General features: G+C 37.2%; 1 protein-coding gene and 1 long non-coding RNA gene across 33 annotated transcripts in view; one reads left to right on the top strand and one right to left on the bottom strand.

Annotated features, from left to right (window-relative positions):
• DGKI (diacylglycerol kinase iota) overlaps positions 1 to 21845 on the top strand; it is a 459668-nt gene that overhangs the window by 393910 nt on the left and 43913 nt on the right. For all 31 annotated transcript variants that reach the window (XM_015448096.4, XM_065542619.2, XM_015448091.4 and 28 more), the window contains one exon: positions 12865 to 12890. In XM_015448096.4, the coding sequence (XP_015303582.2) occupies positions 12865 to 12890 (26 nt within the window). The remainder of the gene's footprint in view (positions 1 to 12864; positions 12891 to 21845) is intronic.
• Positions 57 to 1102, bottom strand: LOC123572289 (uncharacterized). Of its 2 annotated transcripts, none has more exons than XR_006696717.3 (3): positions 973 to 1102; positions 778 to 851; positions 57 to 424 (listed from the first exon to the last, which is right to left on the bottom strand). It is a non-coding gene; the product is annotated as an uncharacterized lncRNA (long non-coding RNA). The 2 variants fall into 2 exon arrangements; XR_012432914.1 differs by having other exon boundaries at positions 224 to 335.

Below are 21845 nucleotides of genomic sequence, written 5' to 3'. Positions count from 1 at the left end.
TGCATACCAGATCTTATTTTTGAATGACATTAAAAGAAAAACAAACAAACTTACTTTAATGTTAAACATCCATTTTATTTGAAATAATCCCAGGAAATTCTTGCCTTTCATTGCCATGAGTTCCAAGTTTTGCCAATGATTAGAACATGAGGAAATATTAGTGTTAAGTGGCTTTCTTTTGACATTCGTAAAACTGGCAGCCATGTTTATTCACACTTCAGGAATACTGTGAATGTGAGGCAGTATTGACTGGATCCCTCTTTAAAGCATGTGAGTTCCTTGGATGACCAAACTGTGCATTTCTCCCTCTGTCTCCATAGCACTTTGCACCATACCTAGAATGGTAGGCATTCAACAAGGCAGGCTTTTCGGGTGAATGGAAGGATGTTCCATTCATACAACATCCCTTGATAGAAAAGGTGCTCTGTCAAACCAAAATAGATACATGTCTATTTATATTGCTATACTAAACCTAGTACTTATCAAATTATAACAAAATAATAGTGATAACAAAATAATATGTAAAATGTTGGCCATTTTTGGTAGGCTGTAGATTCCATTTCTATATTTCAAATTTGAATATAAATATGCTTGATCCAGGGAATTCACAGATCAAAATAATAAAGATGCACTTGAATGCCTGACTTGGAGAAATGTTGGTATTTCACAAGTGAGAAAGTAAAAGGTAAGTATGGTGGGTCTAGGAAGATGTAGGCACTGTTGGTGAGCACAGTGATAGGAAAAGTGACAAGGAAGAATTGTTTCCCAGGCACTCACCTCCAAAATAGACTGTTGGTCCATTTGCTGCATTCTCCAACTTCCACCAACTCTTGTTTTCTCAATGTATCTGCCTTAGGTGAATAATATGATTAAACAGATCTAAAGTATGAAAGAGCGATCATTTTGAAATACTTTCAAAAATATTTGCCTGCGAATCTGAAGTTGCTGGGATTTGGAGCAATCATCACTTACCATATTCAGCGTGGGGTTGAGGAATGTGAAGGGGATGTCATCTTCGTACTGGAAATGGTGGTGGTTGGGGAGTTATATAGGGCATGGGACTTCTTTGAGGTACTTCTGAGGCCTTCTGAATCCCCAACTCTAAGAAGATCAGAACAAGAGATATCTCAACACCGTGCTAGCACTATGTATTTGGAAATCAGGGAGATAGAGACCACATTTCCCACCCCCCTGCCTTTTTCTTTTTTTCTTTTTTTTTAACTTTTCTGGATGATTGTGCCAGGCATCACACATAAGAACAACAATCCTCTAACAGTTTTTTCCAGTACTCTGTGAGATGCTGGTCTTAATCCATGATTCCCTTAGAATCTCCTTAAAGGTGGAAATGAAATGTTATAAGTTAAGTGCCTCCCACAGCTCTTGGAATCGAGTTAAGTACATAGCAGTTCTTAATATCTAACACTGGAGTAATTGAATTATTCTCACAGTCTGTCGAGCCCATTTTAATTTCTTGTTTTCAATATTACTATGATTTATCTGCATTCATTATTTTTTTTTTCACAGAGCTCCTTGAACTGATCTATAAGTGAGAAACTCTCTTGTCTTTAGACACATTAGAGTCAGGAGGAAGCAGACGCTGTTTAGATTCTGTTCCCACTCGCTCCTGAGAAGGGTGGGATGGGAGGAGATGTTGTCGGGAAAGCTTTTGGGTATGTTACAGTTATCTTCAGAGGTGCCAAAGCAGCTTCCAACCCCGCCTAGTTTTGTCTTCCATTTTCTAAAACTGGGATCAGAAGTCCTTATTTGGATTTCCTAAAAATAACTAGCTGTGGCTGAGTCCTTACTCAGTTACCACAGGGAGATATTGCATATCCGGGATCACGAGATAAGTGAGGTGCCTTCCTTATAAGCCCCACGTGCTAAGACTAAACGTGGCCCTCATGTGACTTGCCTTCACAATCCAGAGCTCCCTCATGTTTCAACTTATGCTTATAAAGAAAAAAAAAGAAGTCCACATTCACAAAATCCAGATGGATTATGTCTCAACGGAAACTGTTGGCCAGGGTTCCCAGAGTCACTAGGATAAAGCCGGCAGCTTGGCTTTTTCTAAAGGGCCCTTCCTCCTCGCTCTCCGGGTATGTCTCCGTTGGCTGGATTTTAGAATAATGTGCCTTTTCTATTTCTTCACCCTGTTTTTAGAGATTGGGCTGGCAACTATATTGCAGAGACTGATTTCTAAAGGCAAGCCACCCATCCTTTATTGCTTCACAACTGTGCTGGGTTTAATTATTTCTTTTTTCATTTTGTCTACAAAATACTAAAATGCAGTGGTCACATTGTCAGGATGAATAAGCTTGTGAAGCATTATTTTCTCCAACTCCGTCTCTTTATTTTATCCATTTCTTTTCTGTGTCCACTGTCCACTTTTGCCCATTCTTCCTCAATCTCTCTCCTCAGATTTCAAACTCCTTTGCCCTCATTTTGTTGCAGTTCTTAAAAGTTAACAGTAGGTGGCAGTACAATTTTAAACTCGAAAGACGTTCAGGAGACTCAGCAAACTGAGGAGGGTATACAGAAAGAACGGAATTGTAAATGCTAAAGGTAAAACAACGTTTTTTTAAAAAATTAGTTTTTAAACTTTTTAATTGACTGATTGCATGTATTTATTGTGTACAACATGATTTTTTGACATACATATACATTGTTGAATGTCTAAACCTGGCTAATCAATGAATGTATTACATCACACAGTTATTTTTGTGGTGAGAACACTCAATATGCACTCCCTATGCATTTTTAAAGAATATATTATATCATCATTGACCAAAGTCACCATGTTGTACAATGGATCTCTTGAACTTAGTCTACTGAACTGTAATTATATGACCTTTGACCAATATCTCCCCAACCTCAACAGTGCTATTTTCTAAAAGCCAAATATACCTAAAAATAGGAATCTATTTAAAAACAACAAGAACAACAAGATATTTCAAGCACTGCTCACACGGGGATCATCAATGCGTATATTTGAGTAGGAGAGTCTTAAAGACTGGGAAATTATGATAATAAAGGGAATTGGTAGAAGTTTGTAACAAATGAAGAACTCACCAAGCAGCCTTTATTATTTACATGCTGGAAATTATTTCCTTCCCTCCACACCAATGCTCATCTCTGTCTTCTTCCTTCCATTTTGCTCTTTCTGCACCCCTTCCCTCTGTTGGTCGTGAATGTTACCTTTGAGGCTGCTTGGCATTCCCTAAATGGGTTTGTGGCCACTTGAATAGAGAATGTGTTTGTCTTTCTCTCATTTCAATGCCACTCTGTGTGGTTGCTGTAACTTTCATCTCTCACTCTCATTCTCGCCTGCTCTCTTTTACTGTATGTGCTTTGTTCATTGTTTCAAGAGAAATATTCATAATTAGAAGGACCAAAAGCAAACAAAGAGAGGATTATGTAGTCGATGGAGATTTGCAGTGCTGTGAGATTTCTGGTCCAGTTTTACTTAATTAGAGATGCTTTGGGGCTAAAGTAATAATGGTGAAGATGTGACATAGATCCGTAGTCTCGCTCTTTCTCCCTTAGGTCCCCCAAATGCTGTCATAGGCCTGGCAAACTAGTTCTCCAGGATAGGCAAAGCGCCCTTGAGAGATGCTCAAGGGAAGAAAGCTATTGCCCAGAGATGATAATCTGTAGCCATGCTTTCACAGTACAGTAAATCATACCTTTCCTTACTTGATTTAAGTGAAGACCTTGTCTACCAACAGTTTTAGGAAATAAATGGAATTTGTGTAGCATCGCCACTTCATGGTAAAACAGAAAAAAAACAAAGATGATGTTTCTGCAGTTGTGATGCAGACTCTTGAAATGTGCCTAGAGAGAATGCCCAACTGGGAAATCAGTTTTCATTTGGGACTACATAGGAGTTTCACAGAGGACAAGCATCATGGCTCAAGAAAGCAGGGAGGAAAGTCAAACCTGGGGAATGCTGACCAGGCATGAACATTCTTACATGTTCACCATAGGAAAAAGGTGTGAGCACATGATGGGAGGCTGTTCTATCCAGGAAAGACTGGATTCCACCCAACTGTGACAAAGGTAAATGAGAAAGTCCAGGAAACTCTCAGGGCTGTGGTCAGGAGAGCGGAAAAGAAATAAAAGTAAATGACTAAAACGAGAGAGAAAGAACATTCAGAGTTGATATAAAGAGCTTCTCTTTCTCTTCCTGAGTAGGATGGATGATCACCTGTTGTTTATAGAAAGCGGTCTTTTAGCTGTGGTTCTCATCCCCAAAGCTAGACAGTAAAGAGGAAAGACAGGCATGAAAGGGAAATTTAATAAAATATGCATATAGTGAGTTGTTTTCAGTGTGTGGACATACGTGTGCTGCTTTGTTCCCCAGCAGGAACGTCACAACAAGGAGTGGTGTACTTATTTGTAGTGTGCTGTGTAGGGTGTAGAAGGAGCACGGTGTCTAGCTTGCCCAGCATTCCTGCTTTGTTTCCTATTGTTATTGCAGCATGGTAACCAGAAAATGAAGGGGCCTTGGCTATTTCAGTCAGGCCTGTGAATTGGATGAGTATCTCCCACCTCTTCTACTCCATCCAGTCTGTGGTCCTAGGGAAGTATCCTACTGCTGACTGTTTTCAGAATATGAATCTCTGCTCTCATGCCTATTCAGACACTGCTGTCATACCTGTCCTGCATGTCTATCTTACACCCATCTCAATGTGGTGGCCCCATCTCTTGGCCAACTCCCCACCAGGTGATGGTTTAGCAGTGCTAAGTAGAAGGTATATGTGTTGGGGACACTGGGAATGGAGACAGACATTCATTTGTAGATGATTCTTTACAGAAAGTAAGAGTCCCATGTAGATGCATCCCCAATATTTATCTAATCTATTCTCTGTTCTTTAGGAGAAACTAAAATGGATAATCTACTGACATCCTATCTCCAAAGAAGGAAATGATGTAGCCATTCTGAGGGAGGGCCAAGTAGGGAAGCCATGGGTGCTTTTGAGTTAAAGCTATGAGATGGGGGGGGGCGGGGTGGTGGGGGCGGGGAAGAGTCTAAAAAAAATAAAAGGAAAGAAAACAGGACAGTGTTATTCAAATAAAAAGGATATTGTGTTAGGATGAGCTTGTAAGTTTTGATCATTTCATGGAGATTACCAAGAAAATGCACATGTCTAAAACCTATTGCAAAGTATATTATACCAGATATAAAGACTGAAATAGTCATGACACCCCTTATTTCAGTTCCAAGTTTATTGACTAAAAATGGTAAAACATCATAAGAGATGCAATACTTTTTGAAGACCTTTGCCTTCCCAAATATAATACTCATTTGCCTTTATGTATTGCTCTTCGCTGGTAGAAAACTGGGCACATTTTTCAGTGTCCTTAAGCCTTGTAACCGTAGTCCTTTAAGATCTACTTGAAAGATAAGAGGCTTTGAAGGAAAAATTGTGGATCGAAGGCAATCTAAAAAAAGTATCTTTGAGTTTCTTAGAGATTCTTTGTGTCTTAGTGATAATAGAGTCTAGATAGAATGCTGTCTATAATGCAGCAGCCACTAGCCAATATGTGCTGAATGTCTTGTGCCCTGATTTGTGATCTCTCTCTATATTAATCTAATAAAATGATTCATTCCAAGATATTATAGCTGTGTTTAGTTGGATAATTTCATATATTCAGACTGCCATGACAACACCCCTGTTCCACTGGAACAAACTTCCTTCCTTGGGAACCTGGAGACTCGTCTGAAGCTGACTGCCTCAGACACAGATTTCTGTTTTGTCTTGTTTTGTTTTCTGTTTCTTTATTTGAAGTTTGTGACTTTAAAAATTCAAGGGACTTTTGCTTTTGGGTCCACAATATGACTGTGCTGGTTGCAGTATGAAAATATTTTAATTTTTACCAGTTAAATTACATAATATTCTATCTTAAATAGCATTTTGTTTTCCCAAAACTTCCCTTTTTTTCAAGTTTCTCTGTGTATCCTAGTGTGAAAAGTCGTCTTTATTTTAGAGACAATATGGATATTCTCATAAGCAGGGTTAATATTGGGAAGGATACTTTCACCAGCAAATGTTCAGATCAAGATTCATGGAAGAGTAAATTCAAAACAAAATATATATGTATATAATTATAAATATGTAGCTACATATTATTCTAATGTTTTTATTTTTAGACGGAGTTTTGCTCTTGTTGCCCAGGCAGGGGCGCGATGGTGCAATCTTGGCTCACTGCAACCTCCGCCTCCTGAGTTCAAGCAATTCTCCTGCCTCAGCCTCCCAAGTAGCTGGGATTACAGGCACGTGCCACCACGCCCACATAATTTTTGTATTTTTTTTAGTAGAGACAGGGTTTCACCATGTTGGCCAGGCACATGTCAAACTCCTGATCTCAGGTGATCCACCTGCCTTGGCCTCCCAAAGTGCTGGGATTACAGGTGTGAGCCTCCATGCCCAGCTATTATTCTAGTTCTTTAAAAATAATTTTAAAATTGACATTAAATTATGTATTGTATACAACATGGTGTTGCGAAGTATATATAACTATTAATTATGTAGCTAATTAGCATATGCATTACCATGCATAGTATTAATTTTGTTGTGAGAGCACTTAGCATCTATTCTCTTAGCATTTTTTAAGAATGCAGTGTATCATCCTTAACTATAGTCAGCATGCTATACAGTAAATCTCCTGAACTTATTCTTCCTATCTAACTGTAACTTTGTCTACTTTGATGAGCATCTCTCCCATCTCCCTCACCCTCAAATGCCCCAGCCTCTGGTAACCTCCATTCTACTCTCTACTTCTGTGAAATCAACATTTTAGATTCCATGCAGTATTTGTCTTTCTCTACCTGGCTTATTTAGCTTAACATAATACCCTTCAGGTTCATTCATGTTGTTGCAAATGACAGGATTTCCTTCTTTTTATGGCCGACTAGTATTTCGTTGTGTATATATACCACATTTTCTTTATCCATTTGTATGTTGATGGACACTTAGGTTGATTCCATATCTTGGTTGTTGGTAATTGTGCTGTAATAAATGTGGGAATGCAACTATCTCTTCAGCATGCTGGTTTCACATTCTTTTAATATTTACTTTTAATATTTACCATATGATTGCTAAATCATATGGTAGTTGTGTTTTTGTTTTGTTTTTTGAGGAAAATTCATATTATGTAGGTTGTTTCTTTGCGCTGGTGATTGTTTCCTTTGCTGTGTAGAAGCTTTTGAATTTGAGGTAATCCCATTTCTCTATTCTTTCTTTTGTTGCCTGTACTTTTGAGGTCATGTCCAAAATAATCATTGCCCAGACTAATGTCATGGAGCTTTTCCATTTTCTTCTAGCAGTTTCATCATTTGGAGACTTATATTTTAATCCCCTTTGTTTAATCCATTTTGAGTTGATTCTTGCACATGCTGTGTGGTAAGAGTCTAATTACATTCTTCTGCATTTAGATAGCTGCTTTTCCCCACACTATTTATTGAAAAGACTGTCCTTTCCTTATTATGTATTCTTGGAGCCTTTATTGAAAATCAGTTGGCTGCAAACATGTAGATTTATTTTCCGGCTCTCTATCCTGTTCCATTGTTTACTTGTCTGTTTTTATGCCAGTGTCATGCTGATTTGGTTACTATAGCTTTGTAAAATATTTTGAAGTTAGGTAGTGTGATGGCTCCAGCTTTGTTCTTTTGCTCTAGATTGCTTTGGCTCTTCAGGGTCTTTTGTGGTTTCATACACATTTTAGGATTGTTTCTTCTAATCTGTGAAGAATGTCTTTGGTTTTTTGATAGGAATTACATAGCATCTCTAGATTGCTTAAAATATGAACATTTTAGCAATACTAATTATTTTAATACATGAGAATGAGATGTCTTTCCATTTATTTGTATCTTTTTCAATTTCTTTCATCAATGTTTCATATCTTAATATAGTTTTAATTATTATTTTTCTTCTCTTAATCTTTTTTTTTCCACTGTGGCAGTGGTGCCACAGTGGAAAAAGCCACAAGTTTCTTTAATAACAACTAGTTCAAAGACTCTGGGCAGACTTTTGCTCTTTTCACCTCCCTATAACTGTTTCTTGATCATTTTTCTTCTTTAAGTTTACATTTCACAAATGCTCTATTTACCCCTCCCTCCCTCCCTCCTTCTCTCCCTCCCTTCTTCCGTCCTTCCTTCCCTCCCTCCCTCGTTCCCTCCCTCCCTCCCTCCTTCCCTCCATTTCTAAATTTCACAAAGATTTATTAATAATTTTTATCTGCTTTATGCCATCATCTTTTTAGTGTGTTCTTTGCCTGTGTTTTGTTTTCTCCTCTGGTATTTTTGCATAGATGTCATGCTGTTTTTTTTCCATTATTATTTGTAATATTTGCATTGGGTGAGTTTTTTTTTTGGGTTTTTTTTTTTTTTTTTTGAGCTTCTAGTTTGGGATGGATGATTGGGCTTAGTGATTTGGTGTGCTGCTCTTAAGTTTGACTTTGTCTCTCTTATCTTCAAACTTTTACTTAGCAGCAACCTCTTCTAGGTTTGGGTCTACTTCTGGCTAGCAGGACACCCTGGCTCAAAGTGGAAGGCTTTCTGCCATAGGTTTTGTTGTGTATAAAATAGTTTATATATCTTTAGCTGACTAAAATCAAAAGTATCTGTTTCCCTAAAACTTAGCTCTATTTTGACTGTACTTGGTAGCCCTTCTTCATGTATGATGGTTTTGGCTTATAAATAATTTAATCAAAGAGGGTATTTCTTTTACTGTTTCTCATCCACCCTGTCATTTTCCATGGGTTTCAAAAAAAAAAATTGAAGGACAGAGGAATTTTTTTTCTGTGTTACTAACGTGGAAGTTTTTCAGTTACAGTCTTTAACTTGACCTCTGCCTTTTAATTTGTCTTCTTGTTCTTTTATGGTTCACTCTCCACTGCCTGCTCATTCCAGAATGTGTGACTTCTGTGCCTCACAAGCTTGCTCCATTTAGCTTAGAAGGTAAATTGCAAGCACTTCACAGGGGCCCCACATGCCCTGTGTGAAATGGCCCCTGCCACTTATTTTTCAAGTCCTTGCTTTTGTTACTCCTTTACATTCTAGCAATACTGAGTTACTTGTATATCTGTTAGGATTCTATGCAATTTCATATCTGTACTCCTTTTCACACACCTATTGCTATTCTGCCTGGAGTTCTTCTCCTTCCTAACTTACCTAATAAGCTCCTCTTTGTTCTTCAAAGCGAAGTTCAGATGATTCTTGCTTTTCTAAACCTTCTTTCACGCTTTTCATACCGAATCAATCTCTCTGTCCTCTGTGCTACCTCTTTGCTTCATATATGTTTTGATCATTATATATTTTTTACATTATAATCATTTGTTTACATATTTTCCTTTTTCACTAGATTATGAGTTCCCTGAAATTGTTCTTTGTGTCTCCTTCCCTTGGCACATGACCTGGTAATAATAGGGTCTCAAGTAATAAACTGAATCAACATGAATGGAGAGAGTCAAACCTGAATAATAATGATTTAGGCTTAATAGGAGAAATATTTTTAAATGCACGGCTTGAAGTTTTGTTTTGTATTATTTTGCTGCATTTAAGCAAAATAAAATGTAGAAAGTACCAACAGAAATAAAAACAAAGCAGAAACAAATATAAATATTCTGTAGCTAAAGGACTCATGATCAGGAAAGAAGTAGAGGACAGCTATAAGAATGCTAGTAATGGTTTACATTGTAAGGCCAGATACTTGCTCCAAGATAAAGTATACATAGTGGAAAAATAAAGAGTCTGGGATAAAACCACATGTCTTTCAGGTGTGGTGAAAAGAATAACCGGGGGGCTTTCCTGCATGCCTCAGTTATCAGGTTTAAGATAATTATCTGTTTCTGGGATTCAACCTCTGTTGTTAAAATAACTACTTATATTGCTGATTTCAGAATATTTCTTCTCTCCTGAGCTAGCTAGCTTGCTTGCTTGCTTGCTTGCTTGCTTCCTTGCTTCCTTCCTTCCTTCCTTCCTTCCTTCCTTCCTTCCTTCCTTCCTTCCTTCCTTCCTTCCTTCCCTCCTTCCCTCCTTCCTTCCTTCCTTCCTTCCTTCCTTCCTTCCTTCCTTCCTTCCTCCCTCCCTCCCTCCCTCCCTCCCTCCCTCCCTCCCTCCCTTCCTTCCTTCCTTCCTTCCTTCCTTCCTTCCTTCCTTCCTTCCTTCCTTCCTTTCTTCCTCTCTCTCTCCTTTCTCTTTCTCTCTCTCTCTCTCTTTCTCTCTCTCTCTCTCTCGACAGAGTTTTACTCTTGTCACCCAAGCTGGAGTGCAATGGCGTGGTCTTGGCTCACTGCAACCTCTGCCTCCCGGGTTCAAGTGATTCTCCTGACTCAGTCTCCCAAGTAGCTGGGATTACAGGCACCTGCCACTATACTGAGCTACTTTTTGTATTTTCAGTAGAGATGGGATTTCACCATGTTGGCCAGACCGGTTTCGAAATCCTGACCTCAGGTGATCCACCCGTGAGCTATCTTTTTATGCCAATTTCCAGCAATAATGGATGATGTGCACATCTCAGTAGTACAATGCAGTAACTTGTTGCAGCGAAAGGTGAAATACTGAGTGAGGATGGAAATACTCCATATGTCTTAAAATTCCACAAAGCCAGGCATATGGGAGACATTCAACATGGAAACTCAACATGACTAATTTTCACAAAACAGTCTGAAATTGATATTTTATCCACTGCCTGGACATACTGCAGAATGCATCCCCTTGGGACTCTAACGGAGCCATCTGGAATTTTTCAGATTGAATATCAGTGCTTTGCTTTTGCAGAAAGCCAGCAAAGGCTCTGCTTCACAAGCTCTCCACCTGAGACATTTAGTTGTCCTTTGGCATGAATTTTACTTTCTTCCTGTAGCTCTGTGACAAATTAATTGCAAACAATCCAAGACACGTTTTTACTTACTTCTCATCAGCAAACACCAGGAGGAAAGATATTTCCTTGTGGCTGACTCTATTATGACCTAAACAGCTGAAGAAATTAGCTTATTTTATTTAAAATATAGGTTTTATTTTAGATTCAGCTTCTAATTTCATTGCACCTCTCATTCAATACTACCCCCCTGACACACTTTAGGTTTTCTAATTATTAAGGCAGAATATGGGTGTCTCTGTTTCTGGGTGCTTTTGATGTCCTTTGGCTCTGAGAGTGTCCACATTATAACCAATTGGAGCTTCAAGCACATTCCCTAGGACTTTTTCTTGCAGCTGACCTAGGAGCAGGCAAACTTGTCCTAAAGATGGTTTGACAGTAACATGATGACTTTTTGGGAAACTCCAGAATGTGTCAGTCTGAATATCAGTGTGACAGAACTGAGATTAATTCAACTCAACACATTTTAATTAAGGGCTCACTTGTTCTAAATAAGATACAGCCTTAGTTTTCAAGGGGGTTACAACCCAGTGAGAAAGGCTGGTGTGTGGGTGATACAAAATAAGGGGATCCAATGGGAGGATAAATCAACCCTCACCAGGGAGGCCAAGTGATTTTCTCGGGCAGCGTTGACTTAGCGATTGTGGCAGGTTTCTGCTCACCACTCCCCATGTCCATCTCCCAGAAGCCAATTTTCTTTCCATCAAATCTTGGGAATCTGTAGTTTTCATGAAAAAGTCTACTTTAAGAGACTTGCACAGTGAAATAAGTTGATACTTTGCCACTCAGTGAGGTTCAAGGCCTTTTCTCCATTACCACTGTCTTTATTCTTTACTGTTCACTCATATAATAAACAATAATATTACTAACCAGTAGGTAAAGTCATATCAAGCATCCCCAAGTAGCTAAAAATTATCTTCAACCATTTTTGTATTGACTAAATGATTCTTGCCCTGAGGTTTATCTACATGTCTCATAAATATTAGTTATAGTAATTGGCAGCTTTATTGCCAAACTCCTGAGTTTATCTTTGGTCATTTCCCTGCTATGGACTTGAGTGAGCTAATCATTCAGAGAAGAGGACTCCTTCAAAATAGGGGAAGTGTGTGACGTCTTGCCTTTCCCTTCAAAATTTCAACAACTCTGAATATAACGTTATATGTCTCTCTCTTTCTCCCCAAAAAAGAATAAGTGTGAGTCAAAGCCATAGTCTTCAAGCTGGAGGTGAATTCATCTCCAAACTTAGGTCTATACTACTCAAAGTATTTCAACTAGTAGTCAACAGAGGGGAAGTAAGCCTTTTAGGGTTGATATGATTTTTCATTTGTGATCTGATTACCATAATTAGAGCAGAACTCACATATAGTTTGCAAAAGTTGTTGGTAAAGTTCTGTGGAACCCCAGCGATTGCCTTCTTGCCTCATGCTGTTTCTCCCATGTTCTGAGACATAAGGCAGCAAGTAGAGGGTCAGCTCACTCAAACATTAAATTCCATGAAGAGTGGAAACAAAAACTGGTAATGATAAGGGTGCATGCCATTTCTTTTACCTCTGTCTCAATTTATACTGTTCAAGTAGATCTCTTTGTATCTACAGGCACCCAATCTAGTGCTTTTTTTTACATCCCTGGCATTTACACTGGAGCCGTGTCCTTGGGCAATACACATCACAGGATTTCATCTATACTACATTTCTATGAGTTCTCTTTTTTGTGTGTGGTAAATGTAGACTTACCTAAGTTTGTTGCAGCCCTAGGACACCATGCATAGACTGACATTTTAGTAACCTGTAACATCTAACCAATCCAGGTAAGAGTTGGGAATTGTTGATTGAAATATACCATGCAATCAACACATTAATTACACTGTCTACTATATTGACTTTCCATTTAATTCAATTTGGGGGTATAATTACCATGAAATAATTCTTGATTATTGCTATAATTATCATATAAAATATTGATCATGCTTATTATTTCCTTTTAGGTCACCAGTCTCTTCAGAAGATCATGGTAAGAATCATCTGTCTTATTTATACCAATTCAGGATTAAAACTTGACCCCTGGTCTTTGCAGTTCATTGTAAGAGCAAATAATTGTTTAAGAAATGTCTCTAAGATGTTGGCTTTGTGGTTTTCGAATGTGAAATGTCAAACACTTTTAAAAACTTAAATCACCCTAGCTGAATTTGGTATCTTTCAAATCTGTTCCAACCAGTCTGGTTGACAAATATTGTGAAGCCTTAATTTATTCTGACTGATTTCAGTCCCATCAGCAGAAACTTTTTGTGGTTTTGGGCTAGTCCTGTAATTTTTATGACTCAGATTTTTATCCTTAAAATGAGAGTTTATGGTATGTATTCCCTACAGTGCCTTCCAGATTGGACACTGGGATCATGTTCCAATCACTCATTTGCAAAGAGCACTCTAAAGTCTGAAAGGAAGGCAAGCAGTCAGTGGTATTTGTTGTAATCCAGTTGAGATGAATTGTTTGCATTTTAAGATACAGCTATTTCACTCAAAAGAGAAAATATCTTGTTTTGTTCCATCTCACCTTTGGAATTGTTCATTTATCCAATCAGTCACAAAAATGTTAAGTGGCCACAATGAGTCAGTTGTGCTATACAGTTGTTTTACAAATATGCTATATGGAACTTTGGTTTGGGGCCCCTTTGTATCTTACTTGGACTTTGGAAATTCTCTCATAATTGGTATCCATACCTCTAGATTTCTTTTCCCTAGATCACTGTATACCTGGCTGGCACCAAAATGATTGCTTTATAGTAAAAATCTGCTCCTATTGCCTTTAGAATGAAATCTTTCCAGCCAACCAATAATTGTGTTCAGCTTTTCAATATTGTATTTTAACAAGGACTAGCAAGCACTAAATGGAATATTTGTCTTCCTCTACAGCTTATTGCTTCATTTACCATCTTTTCCCTTCTTCTACCCATGATCTGTTTTCCAGCCATGTGACACTACATCTAATTCTACATCTAATTTCTGGAGCTCACCATCTTTTCCACATCTCCCTGCTTTTATCCATACTGTTCTCTCTGACAGGAGGCTTCTTCTTTTGCCACATAGACAGTTTCTACGCACCTTACCTCATCCTCTGTGAGGGCTTGCTGATCTGCTTATCATTGTGCCAAATATTTTCCTACATTCTAGGGCTTAATGCACAAATTTCATGCTTTATTTACCTGTTTTCTCTATTCGACTGTGAGTTCTTTGATATAGTTTCCAACAAATAGCAAACAATGAAAAAGTGTATTAAATGAATGAGTTAAGAAAAGGGAGAAGGAGTTTTAGGCTGGCCTCTTCTACTGCTACATTGTGAAATCTGACTGAATACTGGAACGAAATTGTATTATTCTCTCTGAAGAATCATAGGGAAAATTATGTTCAGGCCCATTAAGTCAGAATTAGGTAGTCAATCACCTAATGGCAACCTGCTATTATGTGCTATTTTGCTGACTGCTGCTGGTATTACTAGGTGTTTGCACATTTATGTAGGCCCTTGGGCTTCCATGTTCACATTATAAACTAGAAGCTTGTGTTTGGTTTTTATTTTGAACTAGGATTCCCTTTAATGACTTTTGGTTGTCTTTGCCTTTCTGTCTATAAGAATTTATTCCCCATTCAGACAGAAATGGTGGCTGAGGGAAACTTGTGAATTATAATTTGATAATCCACTAAGACTTCTTAAGTGGTTATGAAATAATAGGGGGCATATGTCAGGGTCCTTTGAAGTCCTAAAGGGTGACTACTGCCAGAAAGACTTGCTTGGAAGATTAAGAGCACTTCAGAATTGATTATTTTAAGAACCTTATATGTGATTAGTTGAAGAAACATTATTGATATTACAGGTCCATTATAATTTCATGGCTTCAAAAATTATTACATTTTCATACCTCTTAGTTTGTTTCCGTGACTTCCAAAAATAGTTCAAGTACATAATGCAAAATTATAGTGATGATTTACCTAATCTTATGTAGTTGTTCATCATTTTCTAGCCCATATATTCTTGAAAAAAAATCTTTTTTCTTTATTGCCAGAATTTTCTATCTACCACTAAAAATATGTTTCCTTCTATTTATACATTTTTAAGAGCTCATATGTACTATGGCTAGTATAAAACCCCTTGAATGTTATAGCATAAATCTTACGTATTATTTGTACACAATAATGGCATTGCAATATACTTGTAAGAGAAGTGAGAAGTAGCAATTTTTCTTTCTCAAGTTTATTGGTAGAAAATTTAAGGCATGTTGTGCAAATGGATTGTGAAATTGGAATATAAAACCTATGTCTCTTGATTTTTTATTTTGTTTGCTTTCCTCAACTAGTCCTCCCTCTGTAATAACTAGTCACTTTGGCTCTAAGACAAGAACTTATTCTTGGAAAAATCTAATTTTGCCATGTCCAATAACCCTGGTATTTTTCGTTCTCATGGTACTCTTGCATAGAGAGCTTGAATACAGTGGCTTTGTCATTGACCTTATCTTGTTTGTTTTGTTTTCCTTGTCTGTAAGATGGGGCTAATCAGAAACTGTGTACCTCATGGGATTGTATCAAGTTCAGTTGAGAAATCATTTGTAAAATCACTTTCTGATTTGTTAAAAGCACCCCAAACATAGTATTCTCTAGCTTTCAGGCAGTAGAAGAGGAAGCACAGATTTATCTGTGATGTTTTGCTCGGGACTACGTCCCACCCTTGAAAAGTTAAAAGAGGATGGGAGAGCATAACCGTTTTTTCCATTTTCATTAAATTTTCTCTGGAAACCTTTTATTACATCGGGGTGAGGAGGAGTAAAATGTTTAATACACCATGTAGCTTATAGTGCCAGAGTAAAGGCTCAGTTGATGATTAGATGTGTGGTCATATAGAATTGGCAACACAAGGTCTAAATGACACATAAACTGTTTCTATATTTATATAATAGCACATCAGGGTCACTAAGAATAAAGGCTAAATTGTATTGAGTGCTTATTATGCAGAAGCACTGTGCTCGCGTGCTCCAACCGCCTTATGTCCTTTCATCTTTCACAAATAACACTCTGTAGTCGATGCATCACCCCCAGTTTCACAGCTGCAAAAGCAGGCTCAGAGTGCTTAAATAACTTGCTTAAGGTCACATAGCTAGTAGGTGAGAGAGTTAATTTTCAGACCCAATTCTAACAACAAAACTCTTAACTCTCTTTTATCCGCCATGTCCCTGGAAAACCAAAGACATGATTGAATGGAGAGAACTATGGAGATAATTCTTCCCCCCGCCCCTCCAACAAGAGTATATTTACTACTGTGTAAGTTAATTTGTTTTTAATGACAAAACAAAGCAGAACAAAAATAACAACTTGTCCCTCCTGCTGGGAATGATTTGTCCCTGTAGAAAAAGTAAATACCAATGTCACATTTTCTCATAATTAGTTAACTGAGTGAAACTGAAGTTTCAGGGAAACCTGCCATGCTAAACCCCAGTGGGAACATTATGTTTTAATGCTACATCTGGAAGCTGGAGCCCCACTCCTTGTCAGAAGATAAGCTTGGCAGTGATTGATTGCACTGTCCTCTGTGTTTCCCCTGTATTGAATGCCCATCACTTCATCATTTAAATTGCTCCTGGAGCCATCTCCTGGGCCCAGGCTGCTTCCCTGGCTCTGAGAACTCATCTTCTGTTCTGTCACCTTAGCCTGCTTATTTTACAGGCTCCTTGGAATGCTGCCCTTACTGCTGCTACCTGTGCCAGCACACTCAGGGCAGGTCATCTTCCAACTAATGTCTGTTCATTTACAAACTAAAAGGCATTAGTTGCCTCTCAAAAGAAAGTGCCAACAATCTGCTGCATGCCCCACTGGAACGTCTGAGGCAGGCATCCTTCTCCTGTCCTACCTCCTAGACCAGTTGTCAACTATGGCTGTCACATTCTAGGGCAGCTTTTTTTGTTGCAACAGTAACATAGTGAACATGAATTGCAGTAATGGCTATCTGGAAATAAAATTGTCACAACTACAATCGCCAGTGTAAAGTGTTCAAGAATGAATCCACTGTCAGGCTTGGAGTCGGCTGTACTTTTCAGTAAGTTACTGAGATAGTTTGGCTGTGTCCCCACCCAAATTTCATCTTGAATTGTAGTAATCCCCATGTGTCAAGGATGGGGCCAGGTGGAGATAATTGAATCGTGGGGCAGTTTCCCCCATACATGGTGATTAAGTCTCATGAGATCTGATGGTTTTGTAAATGTGAGTTCCCCTGCACAAGCTCTCTCTTGCCTGCCGCCATGTAAGACGTCCCTTTGTTCTTTCTTCATTTTCCGCCATGATTTTGAGGCCTCCCCAGCCATGTGGAACTGTGAGTCCATTAAACCTCTTTCCTTTATAAATTATGCAGTCTCAAGTATGTCTTTAATAGCAGCATGAGAATGGATTAATATAGTTATGCAATGAAACACACTGTGGCATGGCCCAAACTCTTTGAGGCATCAATGGCTATACGTCATCATTCACTTTTCTTTCATGTATATTACTGAAATAGATACTATTCATAAAATATATAAAATGTTATCTGCTCAGTTTAAATAATAAGCAAAAGGAACTACTGTGTACTTGGCCCTCAGACTAAGAGGTAAAACATTTGTAGGAATTGGGGAGCTTCATGCCATTTGCTTTCCTAATTATGTCCCCTTCCTTCTCCTTCAGAAATAACTACTATTCTGCCTTTTTGTTAATCGTGTCCTTGTTTCTTCTTATTGTTTTACTACATATATGCATATCTTACATATGAATGTATATGTGGATATATAACTCATATATGTATTCCCATATGTGTGTGTGTGTGTGTGTATATAGTTTTACATATTTTGAATTTGTACAGATTGACTCATGTTGTGATTTGTTTCTTTTATTCGAAAGAATATTTTTTGTGATTCATCCTTATGGATGAGTGCCATATGCATTTCATCAATAGTTCATGTTGTATACTACTCTATTGTATGAGTATATAACAATTTATATATCCAATCTGCTAATGAATATTTACATAAATAGCAGGTTTCTTGGGGTTTTGTTTTTGTTTTGCTATTGCAAACAGTATCACTATGAACATTCTCTTTTTGTAACTCTTTCTGGTATACATGTGCTTAAGCCTGGGAATAGCTTAGGTTAGGTGGTAGATTATATACATATTTAACTTATAGCATTATAACAAATTGTTTTGCAAAGTGATCATTTTAATATACACTCCCAACTTCAGTGGGTAAGAGTTCCCATTGATCTACATCCTAGCCCACTCTTGAAATTAACTAATTTAAAAATGTTTGCTAGTCTTGTGAAAGTATGAAATGGCATCTAATTTGTAATCAATGATTACATATGAGATCAAGCATCTTTTCATATAGGCCATTTGTGTTTACTCTTCTATGAAAGGTCTTTTTATTTCTTTTACTCACTCTTCCCCACCTGGTTGGTTGTGTTCTTAATGATTTATGAACTTTTTTATGTATTCTAGGTAAAAATTGTTTGGTTGCCTATGTGTGTTGCAAATTTTCTCCAGTTTGTGGTGTATCTGTTTGAGCTCTTTTTGATGTCATCTGATGAATAGATAGATATTCTTTATTTTACTATAGTAAAATTATTGTTTTTCTATGGTTTATGCCTTTGGTATTTTTAAAAGAAATCTTTCAAAGCATAATCATAAAGATATTGTCTCATAAAATTTTTAGAGTGCTTTCTTTCATATTTAATAACTTGGAATTGATTTTTGTGGTTTGGTAAGAGGTAAAGGTTAAATTTTATTTTGATTGTGTTCATATACATAACCAGCTATTTCATTATCATTTATATTCTGCACTGACTTGCAAAGCCTGTTGTCTCCCTGTAAATGTGAGTCTCCAGGTTCTGTTTTCTGTTATATTGATGAATATATCTATCCCTGTACTATTGTTTTAGTTGTTATAACTTTGGTATGAGTTCCGGTATCTGTTGGAGGATATATCCTGTAATTTGTTCTTCAGGAGTGACTTGGTTTATAATTGAGTTTTTCCTGTTTCATATAAATTATAAAATTAGTTTATCAAGTTTTGTGTTGAAATTTTTATGAAAATTGCATGAATCTATAAATTAGTATAAAGAAAATTGATATTTTTATGATAGTGCATCTATTTATTCCAAGCTACATCTCTTTACATTTAATTGGCTTTTTAAAATGGCTATGAATAGAGTTTTATAATTTCCTTCATGAATGGTTTAGTCATTTTTGTGTTAAATATATTCCTAGGTACTTTATATTTTTAGTGACAATTCATATGTTGTATTTTTAAAATTATATTTTCTAAGTGGTCTTTGCTGGCATATTGAAATGCAGTTGAATTTTAAAATCTTGTTTCTTTATCAATATTCCTGATAAAGGTTTAAATTCATAAATTTTATCTCAAGGGTCTTTTTGTGGGAAGAGAATTCTATATAGGCAATCTCATCTACAAAGAATTTTGTTTTGTCCTTCCCAATCATTATGCTTTGTATACATATTTCTGGCACTTTCTGCACTGGTGAAAACCTTCAGTGCAGTATTGACTGGTAATAGAGATAGCATCATTAACTTTTTCCTGAATTCAAAGTGGATGCATCCAGAAGTCACAATTAAGAAAGAAGTTCACTGCCAGGTGGTCATGATGCAGGTGGCAGTACTTGTTTTGTGGATATTTCTTACAAGGATATTTTCCTTCACTCTAATGTGTTAAATTCAACAGATGTTGAATCTTATTGAATACTCTTTTCTTCATCTTTAGAGATGACTTTTTTTTTTCCTTTGGTCTGTTAATATGGGTGCATTTTACTACTTGAATTTTAAATAGAAATCAATATCATATTTATGAGAAGAACTCAAATTGGTTATAGTATTTTTTGCCTTTATATATTGCTAGATTTGATTTGCTAATATTTTGTTTAGATATTTATGTCCATGTTCATAAGTGTGATTAGTCTTTAATTTTGCTTTCTATTGTGTAGTATGTATATGATCTTTGTAGCTTAAAATGAATTAGGAAGGATTTTCTCTTTTTATGATCTCTGGAAGACTTTGTATAATACTTGAGTTACTGGAATATCTCGTATATACTCCTATTATTCTCATTTTACAGACGAGAAAACTAGGGGACAAACTGATTAAATGATTTGTCCAAGGCCACATGCCTATTGCGTAAAAGGTAGAAGTAGGATGTGAACTCAGGTGATCTGGATCCAGATCCTTTCCCAACCATTTCTCTGTACTGCCTGTCAATAGCATTGCTGAAATTTGAGCTCATGTAATAGGAAATAATGATTTTGTTTGTTAAATAAAGACCGCATAATTGTATGAGGCCTTTTTATTGGGTAGAAAGTGATTATTAAAGATGGGAATTTTTTATTCATATAAATAAGAAAAAGCCTTGACACAGAAAAACAATTCAAAGATATATTTTGGATCCACTTCTTATAGCCCCATACGTCATAATCAAGAAAATAGGGATCCAATCTCCTGTCAATAACACTCATTTTTTTAAAAGGTAGAATTATCAAAAGGTAGCTATTCCCTTAAAGAGATTATCACAAGTAGGAAGATAATTATTATGACTATGATGAATATGAGTAAAGAAGATTAAGAAAGTTAGATACTGGCTGGGTGCCGTGCCTCACACCTGTAATCCTAGCACTTTGGGAGGCCGAGACAGGCGGATCACCTGAGGTCAGGAGTTTGAGACCAGCCTGGCCAACATGGTGAAACCCCACCTCTGCTAAAAATACAAAAATAAGCCCGACATGGTGGCACATGCCTGTAATCCCAGCTGCTTGGAAGGCTGAGGGAAGAGAAGTGTTTGAACCCAGAAGGCAGAGGTTGCAGAGAGCCGAGATCGTGCCACTGTACTCTAGCCTGGGCTACAGAGCAAGACTGCGTCTAAAAAAAGTAAACTTGACTGATGTTATAGATGGAAATATGTGCAGATCTTTAATTGCATTGCTAGGAAGAACTTACTGTATTGACCATCACAGTATGTCACTTTGCAATGACTTTGGGCTATCATTAATGTAAAGTTGCTGAAGTGTCCTTTTTTTGCCCCATATCAGATTTTTCCTATAGAATCCCCTTTGACTTTCTAATTAGATTTGAACTTTTTAGTGCTCATTTTTTAGGCTCTTTCTCTTCCTGGTTTAGCTCATGTTGCTTTAGAGCTTTAGAGAATTACTTCTACTCTGCTTGCGGGACCCTCTCTAGACCTCGCCTTTCTTGTCTTTATTCAGCCATAAGGTTTCGATCACCTCCTACCATCTCTCTGGCAGGCACCTTCATTGTCCTTCATTCAGGTCTCACCTCAATGCTCATTAATTTCCGTGTCTTGGAACCACCTCCGTAGATACTAAGGACAAACAAAGATGAATTTTCCTGACAACTTAAATGCCCATGATTTCTCCTTCCTTATTGCCTACTTTTTTTTTTTTTTTGAGTGTGTTCCAATTTTCTTTCCTCATGGGTAATGTTGCTTTTCTTATGTGACTATAAACTCAATGAATAGAGACATTGCCTTATTCTGTGCTGTGCCCTGGCACAGAACTGATTCTCTCTATACAAATCTTACCGTTAAATTTGCTGCAGTATGTGGTGTTGGCAAACAGAAACTTTCATTACAGATCTTTGAATCCCATTGCAGCCTCATTAATATTGTTCCCTCTTGTAGAAGATAGGTCACTCCTGGTCTTTTTCCAAAGAGATTCAGTTACTATGTGCTGAAAAGATGGCCTTTTGTGGTAGTCTCGCTGGGTGTTCCCTATAGACTGTGTTTTGAAAGGAAAAAAAAAATGATAGCATATTTTTTCTTAGCCTGCTTTCACAAATCCTAGGAAAATAGATAATTCGCTGCTGATTAAGAAAACAAAACAAAACAACCCACCCTGGGCTTTCCAAAATCTGGTTATATTGCTTTCTATGTGTCCTGAC

Source organism: Macaca fascicularis, chromosome 3 (assembly GCF_037993035.2).
Source record: "Macaca fascicularis isolate 582-1 chromosome 3, T2T-MFA8v1.1".
Taxonomy (NCBI): domain Eukaryota; kingdom Metazoa; phylum Chordata; class Mammalia; order Primates; family Cercopithecidae; genus Macaca; species Macaca fascicularis.
Note: the sequence above shows the minus strand (reverse complement) of the source record. Positions and strands in the feature narration are given on the sequence as shown.